Source organism: Drosophila mojavensis, unplaced genomic scaffold, assembly GCF_018153725.1.
Source record: "Drosophila mojavensis isolate 15081-1352.22 unplaced genomic scaffold, ASM1815372v1 contig_277, whole genome shotgun sequence".
NCBI lineage: Eukaryota > Metazoa > Arthropoda > Insecta > Diptera > Drosophilidae > Drosophila > Drosophila mojavensis.
In genome coordinates this window covers 5,208,488-5,221,125 of record NW_025318822.1, presented here as the reverse complement: position 1 = coordinate 5,221,125, position 12,638 = coordinate 5,208,488, and the positions used below count along the sequence as shown (strand labels likewise).

General features: G+C 40.6%; 3 protein-coding genes and 1 long non-coding RNA gene across 6 annotated transcripts; 3 read left to right on the top strand and 1 right to left on the bottom strand.

Moving 5' to 3' along the window:
• The first annotated feature begins 1,865 nt into the window (after window positions 1-1,865).
• LOC6574429 (protein takeout) lies at window positions 1,866-8,264 on the top strand. The gene is made up of 8 exons (XM_002000440.4): window positions 1,866-2,100; window positions 2,316-2,422; window positions 3,799-3,917; window positions 3,993-4,114; window positions 6,651-6,784; window positions 6,842-6,994; window positions 7,055-7,731; window positions 7,974-8,264. Exons 2-7 carry the CDS (start codon window positions 2,356-2,358, stop codon window positions 7,207-7,209), a joined length of 750 nt encoding a protein of 249 aa, XP_002000476.1. The 5' UTR covers window positions 1,866-2,100; window positions 2,316-2,355; the 3' UTR covers window positions 7,210-7,731; window positions 7,974-8,264.
• On the top strand, window positions 2,437-3,595 carry LOC122757070. Its single transcript, XR_006356977.1, has 2 exons — window positions 2,437-3,191; window positions 3,248-3,595. It is a non-coding gene; the product is annotated as an uncharacterized LOC122757070 (long non-coding RNA).
• On the bottom strand, window positions 7,327-12,570 carry LOC6574428. 3 transcript variants are annotated; one of them, XR_006356975.1, is made up of 4 exons: window positions 11,368-11,456; window positions 9,069-10,843; window positions 7,670-8,179; window positions 7,327-7,555 (listed from the first exon to the last, which is right to left on the bottom strand). XR_006356975.1 is itself a non-coding variant. In XM_044008425.1 (3 exons), exon 2 carries the CDS (start codon window positions 10,350-10,352, stop codon window positions 9,069-9,071), a length of 1,284 nt encoding a protein of 427 aa, XP_043864360.1. In that variant the 5' UTR covers window positions 10,353-10,843; window positions 11,368-11,456; the 3' UTR covers window positions 7,327-8,179. The 3 variants fall into 3 exon arrangements, 1 of the variants encoding a protein (XP_043864360.1); XR_006356976.1 differs by lacking the exon at window positions 9,069-10,843 and adding an exon at window positions 12,294-12,570 and having other exon boundaries at window positions 7,327-8,179; window positions 11,368-12,041; XM_044008425.1 differs by having other exon boundaries at window positions 7,327-8,179.
• On the top strand, window positions 8,615-12,171 carry LOC6574427 (protein takeout). Its single transcript, XM_002000438.4, has 3 exons — window positions 8,615-8,736; window positions 11,246-11,326; window positions 11,393-12,171. The coding sequence occupies exons 2-3, from the start codon at window positions 11,257-11,259 to the stop codon at window positions 12,064-12,066; spliced, it is 744 nt and encodes a 247-aa protein (XP_002000474.1). The 5' UTR covers window positions 8,615-8,736; window positions 11,246-11,256; the 3' UTR covers window positions 12,067-12,171.
• Window positions 12,571-12,638: the final 68 nt, after the last annotated feature.

Sequence of the window (12,638 nt, the reverse complement as noted above, 5' to 3'; positions counted from 1 at the left end):
AAGTGCCAATGCATACATATACAAAGGCCCCCAGTCGATTCTAGCACATAATAAATGTGAGCTTGTTTACGAGTGCCCGTGCCGCACAATACGCATACCAATATGGCTTATGACAATAGTGGGAAATACTTAAAGAGGAGCCAGAGCAAATAGATAAATAGTAAATGGTACAGGAAAACGTTTCTCACACCATTGTCTCAAGTACTCGCATTGTTATTTAAATAATTAGACAGCTTTGTTCTGCCATCCACTGGGCTCGGCACATTAGAGGACTACATATATGTACATAAGTATTTCCACCAGCACTCCCAGAATATTGTTTCCAAAAAATCACCAAAAGTATCCACTTAATTATAACAAGAATAAAGGCGTAAACAGTGGAGTCAGCTAAGTTTTATGGTCTTTTAAAGCTATTCATAATTTAAAGGAACGAGTTCCAGAAAACTGGAATTTTATAGGCTTCAATTAACTAAAAAAAAATTGATTTAATTAGCTATCTATAGAAACTTGTTTCCAAGCGTGGAAGCGTTAGGATAAATAAGTTCTCAACTCAGTAGACGACTCTTATTAATTAAATCAACGCATATTCGCAAAATATTATAAACAAGAGAGTCAAGGAAGTGCAAGTTTCTAGGTCATCATATGCGTTCGCATTTGAAGTTAGTTTATTCTAGTTAATATATTTAGATAAATATATTTGCTAACCCATTTCTCTATTTTGGCAAAAGAGCCTTCAGCAACAGCGACTGTCAACAGGGAAACTTCCAACAACAATAAAACATATAAACAAAACGCAATGAGCACAATGACCAATAAAAATAACCTTGACCGTAACCATCAAAACCTGTAAGCTGCCATGTGCAGTGGGACTAATATGCATGCCGCGACTGTAGCGACTGTTGATTTTGTAGACGCGCTTGAAAGTATGCAATGGTTTCTTAATTTTGTAGTACAAAAAGTGAGCTCATACAATTTATTACTTTCTGCATCGTGATTTTGATTGTATATAAACCTTTATTCACAAATATTATTTAATACAATAACAAATGGAACCCACTTCATAATAAAGGAGCAGCAATTGTATAATTAAAATGCACCACACACGCTTTGGGCATTGTTTGCATAAAGTTCTTTAAGTTCTTTATAGCCTTTTCAAATTACAATTCTTTGGATGGGGGCGTGTCAAAGGAATTCGCCATAAATAAGTGTGATTGATGGCTTTCCAAGCAACAGCATAATTTGTTGTGTTCAATGAAAGCGCCTTTTGCTTGCTCTTATTGTTCGCATGCAAATGCTTAGAGCGTGTGAAATGCGAACGGAATACGGCGAGTGGCGAATGGCAAATGCCAGCACTTGACCTTTCAGAGAGGCACTCTTTGAGCCAGTCTAATAGCTCACCTGCTTGGCCACAAAAGGGCACGAATTGCCACCTATTCATAAGGCATAAAAATAGTTTCCGACTGCAAAGATGATATAGAGCCTATGCTGCATGCACGGCACGCAGGACTAAGCACAACTAATCCCTGGGCTAATGAAGCTCATGATTCACGGTACGGATCATTACGCTGATTTAAAACGCCAGGCCACACCAAGCCTCGCGAGGCCAGGCCAAGTCAAAGACCGACCAGCTCACGGCATGAACTTAACCTTCAAGTCGCGGACCCGAACCCAAACCCAAGCCCAAGCCCTGTTGCATGTGCTGGGCAGTGGGTGTGGCCCCATTTAGTGGCCTTTGTTCGCTGCTGAAATGCACTTTGCGTACGCCTTCGGCTCTGCTTTCGACTCGACTCATTTCTTTTAGCCGCCATGCTGGCTGGCTGGTTGCGTTTTTTGGTTAAATGGCTTGGTCCAATGCAGTGCTGGCTCATTCCTCGCTCAAGTCGCGTGAAAGTTGGACGGCAGTCGGCGCAAAGAAAGCAAACCAGCAGCAACCTTCAGAAGAAAGCAATTCATTCACTTCGGTTTCAATTCTGTTTTTATCGTCAGCCAGCGAGAAAGAACAAACAAAATAACTCGAAGCGCAGCGAACTGGTCCGCTTTGACCCACATACGAGCGGAGCCCGCTAGAATTTCGAGGGCAGAGTGAAATTTATATACACTGTATGTTCCATTTTGTGTGCGTGTGTGCTATTGTGTGTGTGCACTGAAATTTAAGATCTCCTGAAACGCTTTCGCTCTTACGCATAGACGAACGGCCACAGACGGACAGAAATTAGCATATGAAACATGAAAGAAACGTGCTAATAAATTATGAAACCCAGCTAAAAGTGAAACAACACTCATAACTATTTATTTTTACTTGTACTTTCATGCAGACCGACCAAACACCCGACAGCAACATCAACAACAACAACAATGTGCCGCAAATTTGGAATAGTATTGCTGCTGTCCACAGTGGGCGCCATTTGGGCCCAGCAACAGCGTGAGTATTGCCAAATATCGAATTCCAATAGATAAGGAACTCGCAAGAAATCGAGCTTTCTATCGGCGCTTTCCAGTCCTTAAAGAGGGGCCCAAGCTATGCTGGCGATCACGTCGCTTATAACTTGGCTTAAACGACGCTCAACTCGGTTTTAATTGCACGCACAAAACGTGCGCAGCCACATCGAAAGTTAGCGCCAGACATGGAGCTGACATTTCCAAGAATTATTTAACTATGTACTAGTAAAAGTCCCCTAAAGGCAAAGGGCATATGACAGACCCATTCAAATTGCTAAATATAATTTAATCGCAGCTGAGATCAAGATTTTTTGAGAGCGCATTTAATAATCCACAGCTATAAAACGAAGCTGTTTTTAGAAAGCCATATAAATGTTATTCTTAGAATTAAACTCCAATAAGACGTGCCATGCCATATATTCGCAAATATATATGTACATATGTTTATTTATATATGAATATGCAGATATGTATATCCGTATATACTATATAAGCATTGTTCTTATGGATTGTGATTATCTAGTAGTTCCGTTCGAAATATTTCTGCTCGATTTCAGCAAGTAAATTTTAAAGAATTTTACTACTGTTCAATCTTAGCGGATGGCTAGTATATCAACTTCTCAGGCAACAGGCATACAAATCGAAATTTTCAGACTGTAGAAGCTACCGAGATATATTTCATCTGAATAATTGTAAACAGTTAATCATTTATGAAGATGTTAAGCGATGATAAACAAGCCATCTGAAGTTAGGTAAGAGTATTAGATAATACTTTAGCAGAGAGCAGTCTAATTTGAATACTCGGTAGCTCTGAAACTGATGCTTCATGTACTTGAGTTCATGCCCCATCTGGATAGGCAATGTAGACACACAGTTATACCCTAGACGTTGATGAAACCCACCAATAAAGCTGTCACATCAAGTCTGTCCGAAGCATGTGGCCAGGCAATAACAAGTTGATTACTAAGCATGCTCACGCCTTTACCTGAGATTGATCTTATCCGCCGGTGTGGATCGGCACTGCGCGAACTTGAACTAAGCGCAATTGCGAGCCGTGCTGCAATTATTTCGCTTCACTCGGATGCACAATGTTTATAGTTTCAGCTTGAAGAAAAACGTATTAAAAACAAAATAAAATAAAGAAAACAAAAGACAATTAACAAAAGTTGATAACCTAAGAAACAAGCGGGCAAGAAACTACATTGAACTGGGAAATGTTTCACAGTCATAGCTGGTCACACTGTAATGCTCAGTATTACCCTCTCTCTTACTCTTACTTCCTGAATTGTGATACTCACCCTCTCTTTCTCTGTTAATGATCTCTCTCTCTCTCTTTCCTTCTCTCTGCATTTCCTACAGCCTACTATCTGCAGCAATGCCCACGCGACGAGGCAGTTATCAATGAGTGTCTACGTGACAGCGGCAACAAATTGGTGCATTATCTACAGAAGGGCATACCCGAATTGGATATTTACGAGGTAAGCTCCGACTCGTTTTCCAATAAACTAAATGTCTAGTCATCCTCTCTCTCTCTCCCACACGTTCTCTTCTAGATTGAGCCAGTGATTATTGATGAGATTGGCATTGTGCTGGGCAGCGGCCCGGATGGCTATCGTGCACTCTTCCGCAATATCCAAGCCTTTGGCGTTAGCAATATAACTGTTACAAATGTCCGGTAGGTATACATTCCTCATTCCAGAATAGATTTACTTTTTATGGCTCCCTTACCTTAAAGTTTTCTCTCGCTGCGATCGTCATATGTTGCTCAGTGAGTCAGTTATTTGGAGAATACGACACATTATGTGGTTAGCTTTAAAGTGGGGTCACGTTTAACATACTTGCACTGTGATCAGTGCGTATTAGCGCTTTTTGTTATTGCTTTGACCCTGACTAACGCGATATTTAAGCAAGGTACTCCACTGTGATACTCTATTGCTGAAGAGAACAACGACAATTTTAGTACAAGCCTCAGTTGAGTTTCTCCATGAAAACACATTTTTTCCCCTTTCTTATGCACACTTCTTGATCAATTTAAATTTCATAAGTTACTAATTAGAGTCAGAGTATTTAACAGTTGCATATCACAAATATTGTTTTCTTTCCGTCTTAAAATATTCGCATCGTTTTCAGCTCGTTTTTCATTTGCTCAGTCAAACATTCCAGCAATGCGTCTGAGCATTTGCCTGGCACGCGATCGCAACTAAGAAGTATTTTCATGAATGCAATTTGTATACTCCTTCACGAAGAGAAGTGAGCATATTGTTTTTGGTAGCCTTCCTCCTTTTCAAATGAATAATTCAAACACTTAAATTTTGAACATATACTTGTATTATAGGGTTAAGATTTTCGAAAAGCTTCATGGAATTTTTTATGATATTGAACTTGACTTGGAACTGATAAAGCCTAAGAACAGAAATTGGGCACATTAGGAGCTCGTAAGAAAATATAACTCAGTATTCGGTGCTGCGAATCTCGCACCATAAACATTGTCATACATGGTCTGCCGATCAACAAATGATTAACATATTGAATCAATTTAGTTACCTTTGCGCCTTCAACAAGTATTATGCGGTCAGTTTCGCTCGATTGCAACGTGCACTCGTAATTGCGGTCTCAAAAGCTGTTTGCTAGAATTATGAGTAGGCCCCTTGTGGCTTGTATTTTTGGTTCATATATTTATTCTCTACAGCTCTTAAATGCATCTCTCTTTTGGCCGAGGGAGATTGATTTCCTATAATCGGTTGCATTTTCTGGACTTTTCATAACGCGTAATTGCCATATATAATAGGGTTTGGTTCAATATTTACTGCAAATGGGAAATCGATATATATATAGATCATAAATTACCGTTGAGGTAAGTTCTACTGAAGCGCACGTTGGTGGGCAATTAGTGGAACTGTCGATTGGGGCAATAACCGTTGAATATTAATAGAATATGAATGTGTCAAGCTCTGAATAAGTGTTTAGTGAGAATTTTCGTAAGCACAATTATATTTAAGTAGTGAATCAAGCCCCCAAACGAAATCCAATTACATGTCAACTATATTTTATGGTAGTAATCGAAAAGATAGAAACATTTTGGGCTATCTACATATATACATATGTGTGACGCCCGTTCGAAACCAGCCTCGACTCCAAGATTATGCAACATTAAATCCTTGACCTAGCCGCAAGCAATAGATTCAACAATTTGCTCCAAGCACACACGACAATATTCCGTTAACAAGTGCTGCTTATACAAGCAAGAACTTGTGTGTTCGGTTAGGCGAAGTATTGATGCACTCACTGAAGAGAAACAACTCGTGCACGATTTGCATAGCCCTTAGCTCTTCATTGCATATGATTTAAAGGCTTGATTTTATTAGGGCTCTTTTTAGTGTGGCCATGGATATAATAATATTTGTATGAATGGGCCAGGGTATATTGAAATAAATAAATGAAATAACAAGTCTTCTTCTGTGCGCCTCAGAACTCAAAATTAAGTTGATATACCCTTAGCAAAGCACTCAGAATCATTTACATAGCTCGGAGCAGCGAATCATCTAAAGAGCTTCGAGTGCAAAAGCGGGCGATAGCCAAGCAAATGTGGGTCAAAGCGATTCTCTATGTCAACAATTTGTTTAGTAGTCTCTTGTAGTATCGGCCAACCAAGTTGCCAACAGCCAGTTTCATTTGCAATTCACTTTTGGAATTCGATTTTGGATTCAACATGGGGTTGCAGCTTGCCAAATTACACTAAGCGAAATGATGGGGAATAACAGAATTAATAGTAAACTGAACCAGAGAACTTCATCTCAGAGAACTGGTGCTATTCCAAAGTATTCCACATCTTAGATCACATTTTAAAAAGTATTCTTTTTAAATTTTTTTTTTTCAACTGTAGCTAATATTTCCTATCTCAGCTCGATCTAGAACGAGCAGCTGAATATTTCTCAGAGAATACAGGTTTTTTTTTGTGTAACTTGCACCAGTTTCGTCGTCGCGAGTCTGTCAATTGTCGGCTGTGCCAGAATCGAAGGTCGAGGTGGAGTTAGCTGCCACACACGACTGCGACATTGAATTAAGATTTAGAAGCTCAACAATGACAAAAAATGCCAATGCATTAGCACATCCAGCAATGAAATAGCAGTTTTGTGTCTATCTAGCCGTAGCTTGAACTCATATATCATCATTGTGTCATTATCACTGTCATTGTCATCCGTCATTTGCAGCTCTGACTTGGATTCGCTGCAGTTCCAGCTGACATGTGAAATACCCCGCATACGCGTCAAGGCTCAATATCGGTCCACAGGTGTTCTGATCTTGGTAAAGGCCTCCGGTGCTGGCGACTACTGGGGCGAATACGGTGAGTAGCGCAGCATAGACTACCAAATAATCCTTTAAAATGACTTCCACCTTAAAGAGGGTGTCAAGGCCAAGATCTACTTCAAGGCTTTGGCCAATGAGGCCGCCGATGGACGCACATATCTGACCACCGACTCGGTCAAAATGGACTTCAATGTCAAGGAAATACAGATGGGCGTAGATAACATTGCCAACGGCAACACAGTTATACGTGAGTAAACCTCATTTAATTTGCCAATAGATCCAGTTCTAAAGTATTTACCCACTGCAGAGGCCGCTCTCAATCTGTTCATCAACTCGAACTCCCAGGAGCTGCTCAAGGAAATGAAGCCGGCGCTTCGCACCAAACTGACTCTCGTCATACGCAACTTTATGGATCGCCTGTTTGCTAAAATACCGCTAGATGAATGGATCAATTTGAATTAGTTAGTTCTTTTCAATTTAGCGTCCGAAGAGTACTATAGAATAGCTAAGCATTAATTTATTGCACACAAACTCACCCAAGAAAAAAATAAACGATCTAATAAACAACTATACGAAATATACAAATGTAAATCGAAAACATGTGAATACTTTATTTGTGTCAAAAATTATATGAATTCGCTGGTTATTTAATTTCCGCTATAAAATGTGGCTTCTGCTTTAATACTGTTTCAGCATTATATAACTGTGATCACAGGTTAAGAGTTGGCTCGCTATTATCATTAGGTCGCCGGCAATGGGAGGGTCGATATGAAAATTGAAGGTCTCGACATTATGAATGAATGCAAAACTGTAAAATGAAATTGAATAACATGAAAATATGCCATCAAAAGAATGTGTTACGTTGGTAGCTGACGACTAAGAAAAATCTTGGTCACAATACATGAATATATTTCATTCTCACCTATTTAGATCGATTACAAAGCGAAACATCGAAAATGTTGTCAAAGATCAAGGATAGAAAAGGTAATGTCTTATATTTTGATCATTTAATATTCTTTCCCAAAAAGTGAAGTTGTTTTTAGAAATATCGCAACTTGTGTAAGAGAAGTGCGCTTATTACTTAAACAGCTTTAGCTTTCTTTAAAAATGCAGCTCGCACTTGAATTATTGAACTCGAACGCCTAAACAGCTTTTCCTTAACGTTTCAAATGTATAATCTAATTATAATAACTCGTCCACTTGCGTGTGCTTGAACAATTTTTTAGCCATAACAGACGCCATGGGACGCCCATCAGTTGTCGCAGTGAACCATGTCAGCCGTAACCGTACCCGTAGTCACAGTCTTGCCTTCCGAGCTCCAGTCAAATTATATAATATTCCGATGACAGGCGATGCAATTTCTAAAACAAAGCTCGACGGATTGTCAACACGACTCGAGGGCCCCTACTTACAAATTTTCTAAATTAAGTGCCTTGAAAGAGAGAAACAAAAAATCAACAACATTAATGAAAGTAATCGAACAAATCGTATAATTAAATATATTTATATATAAGGTATACCAAGAGGGGCAGCTCGAGCTATAGCTTAACTGGATAGCCTGACTGTAGCTTTTTCTGTGGGCCGGGTATTGCCACACACGCGCACACAGAGAAACATATTTGTGTGAATGCGATCATTAAGATTATTATTATGATTAACCCGCAGCCGCTTAACATGTCGTTCTCACTATTAACCCCCAGCGTATTTCTGCCTTCAGCTCCCGCAACCGCACTTGCTCTGGCCCGGGCATTGTCAACGTGTTTTGGGGTTCTACGCTGCCCGGTTCTAAGCTCGCTAGCAGCTCTCATGTAAATCGAAGCGTCAATGCTTTGCTATAAAACGCGAACGCCTCAACAATTTTGCATTCAGTACGATCTGTAGACGGTTACTAAAACACAACAAACACACAAAAAGCAACTCAAGTCAACTAGATAAAACGGTCTTCAGTTCACAACGAAAAATCAACAAAACTAAATAAATATATTAAAAGTTAGTAACATGTTCTTCGAAAAAAAAGTTTTACAATAATTCATTTTAAACCATATTAAAAAAAAAAAAAAGTCAACAGGAAAACTTAATTAAAATTTCTCCAAAGACTTCGCGAGTGTGTTGTTCAAAATAAACTATAAATACCTTAAAACAAACTGCACTTTGAAACAGTGAACCTCATCGAGAATAATAAAAAGTTTAGCTTTAGTAAGGTTTTCAGTTTATTTAACTTTAACGTCTAGTAGGTATTTCAGTTTGGTTTGTTCTCTGCAATGGCTTATAAAATCGCGGCCTAAGTTTAGCTTAACAGTTGGTTTTGGATTAGCTATTACCTATTGAAGGCTGTGGCGACTGCCTTCACACTCGGACTCCGAGGATAGTTCCTCGCTTAAAGCCCCGTCGGTGGCTTCCTTTTCATCATCACTGGGTGGATCGACAGCCGCTGCAAATGCTTCTAGGTCTGAGAGCGCTTCGTATGGCGTTGCGTAGTATTTCATGTGGATCTTATTGAAGCCATAGCTTAATAGACCATCGCACCTTGTTAGGTAAAGGATTGCCTCTTGATTGATCTGAAATATCACCTCCATGGCAGCCTCCCTGAACCTGATCGCTTTAATAACCTTCCAGTCGTTTGTCGGCAAGTTCGGGTTGAATCTTGTTAGCAATTCGAGAATGTCATTGGACTCGGATGGCGTTTCCGGTAGCCAAGCTGTAGCCCAAGGACGCGATGGTATGTCCTGCACATCAATCACTTCTAACTGAGCTCCTGGGTATACTTCGCCAATCTTGGCAATCGCAGCTCTGTAAAGCAGGACAGATCGCTCATTGTCGCAGGCTATCAGCTTGGTAGTCCCTTGAAACCATCCGATGTCCATGCATGAGGGCGGCGGTCCTGGGTCATCTCGCAATACCTCTAGGGCAACGGCTGCCATAGCGGCCTGTATCCAGCACCATTGATTTCGAGGAATTTTGCCATCCGGCTGGCTGCTATCAATGACACCAATTATCTGTCGTCCTCTCGCCATTGCTGCAAAAGATCTTAAGGGGCTCTCACTAGATCTGGTGCGCTTTGCCGCGGAAGAGTCGTCAGAATGATAGGGGCTTACATGGCCTGCAGACGCTACATCAGTTCTTCCGAGCTCTCCATGCTCTCGCGTTGTTGCCTTATTCCTAACTTCAACAATCAATGTCTCCAGTATGGGCTCAGCATCCACAGGCTGATTAGGGCTTACAGAGCCAACTTCAAAATTTGGCAACACAGCTCTTGCCCAAGCGATATCCTCTTGAATTTTAAAATAGTCCTGCCTCGACGAAGCCTGATCTTCAGTAATCGGTGCGTAAGCATTGCGTTTTAATATGCGAGTGGCTTTGGCTTTATCAAGTTTAGTAGCTTTTGCTGGATCGGGTCTGAAAAAATGTGCAGGTCTTCTGCTTACCAGTGGCGTTGGTGTTTCGCCGAATGTGCCGGACTGTGGCTGTATTTGCTTGACATTTTTTGGGCGGTTGCCCTTGATTAATCCAGCTCCTCTTCCTCCTCTAGCGAAGCCAGTTGTATTCCTTGGTCTTTGATTTGGAGGACCGAACTCCCGTTTTGGGTTTTGTTGATTTGAATTCATTGTATTTTGTTCCCACGAGTTGCGGAGAGAGAGACAGGTCGACCCGGGCAGAGATCCGCAATACCCGAGCAAGGCTGCATAGAACAGGCGATCGCCACTTGCCTGAGCTCTCCGTTTGAAACTGGGCTAGTTTTGTTGAACCTGGGCCCCCAGCCGGGTTGACTCTCGGCACGGGTCGACTGACACCTTAGTCCAGCCCAGGTGTGAGTGCGTGTAAGTGTGTGCAGCTATGCTTTTAAGAAGGCGGCAGCACAAGCGCCTTGCCGATGCGATGGTTAGCCGCCACGCATCCGCTGACTGTCCGGGACTGCTTATTTGTGGGAAGTTGCACTTATTCGCAGCTAACCTCTGGTATGAGGCCGTTCGCTATCCGCAACCTGCGACCCGTCTGGCGGCCCCAGCTAGGCCCCTGTAGAGCCCAACTCACAAGCTCCACAGACCAGACACTCGTGAGCGCTCTCTCTATTTAATTTTATGGCCAATAATTAACACTGTAAATATATAATTAGATGCAAGACAGAAATATTAAGTCCAGCGAATCGCGACGCCAAAACTCATTCTACTTAAGGACTGTAAAGCTTTCTTAACAACGTCTAGAATCAGCGACATGCTTAATTATATGAATTGTATTGTTGGGGGCTGTACTTAAGCGAGACCTGGTAAATGCGCTTGATGCCAATCAAATCGTCAAGTATTATCAAATTAATAAAGCTACTGTGACGTCAATAAGCCTAATAATAGTCTAATGACTTTGTATAACCCATTTTGAATGGTCATTAATAAAAGTGTTTAGCTGGTAGGCGGACAGACACAATTTATAGGCTTAATAGTGGTGTCAACATTAAACATGTTCGAAGAGTTGATGCCAAAGCTAATAATCTCACTCTTTGCAGGGAAGTCTAAAATGGAGTCCAGAATCATTGCAGCCACCTTCTTGCTCTGCTGCATCGGCTACACCTTCGCATCAATTATGCGTGAGTTTAATTAGTACTTATTATCATATGCATATATTTACCCTAACTATATATTCATTCCTTTAGCGGACTATATCCAGATCTGCCATCGCCACGATCCCGAGCTCTCCAAATGCGTAAAGCAAAGTGTTCACAATTTGCGTCCATATTTGGGCAATGGCATCAAGGAAATCAATGTGCCCGCTCTGGAGCCACTTTACATTGGTGACCTGAATATACTAGAGGGTGGTTCTAGTGGCATCACAGTCAAGGCCAAGAAGTTGAGTGTCTACGGTGCGTCGAACTTTGAGATAACCAAAATGCGCGCCTCCATACAAAACAAACGCTTCGATTTTGAGCTGATATTGCCGCTACTGAAAGGAGAGGGTCAATATGATATTAATGGCAATATACTGGCGCTGCCCATCAAGGGCAACGGGCCCTTCGTGGGCAACTTTACCAACTTTGTGGCCTACGTGCGCATCGCTTACGACATTAAAAACGTCAACGACGTTGATTATTTCGAGCTGAAGGAATTTGGTTTGAGGATACGCACGGGCAAGGGTCGTCTACGTCTGGAAAATCTCTTCAATGGCGACAAAGTATTGGGTGATGTGATCAATCAGACAATCAATGACAACTTCGAGTTATTCACAAATGAAGTGATAGCGCCCATTGCTCGTGCATTGGAGATCAAGTTCCGGGCAGTTGCCACCAAAATCCTGGAGAATTTTACCTACAATGAACTCTTTCCAGTTTAATGAAAAATGGCATGATTAATGTTCTATATGCTATTACTTGTGATACAGTTAATTTCTCAATGTTAGTTTTAATATAATTCATAAATAAACTTTAATTGAGCACAAGTAAATTTGTTGGAAGTATAGTATTGTCTGGTCGACATACTTATCATTACCACTCAGAAAATATTAATAATTTATAGCTTATAGTTTATATATCACATTTTATAAAAAATCTAATTTCATACTTGTTCTGCGCGTTTGTTTATTTTTGCCGCAATAATTGCCCTTGCAGTTTGTTTTGTTTTCTTCATCTTCAGGGAAATGTTAAATGGAAAGAATTAACATAGTGTATAAGTTTACATTAGAAGAACAGTCATTAACAGCTAACGCTAAATAATTGGGGAAAAAAAATATATATATATCAGAAGCAAAAATTTGTTTTAACAAATTATTGTAAGAACAGCTAGTTGTCTTCCATTACGGCCACAATTTAATATATTAAGGGCATACAGAAAGGAAGAACTGTCACTAATGTTGATTGTGGAGTAAAGTTTTGTATTTAGTTGAGTACGTCTGTTAAGTGGACAGTA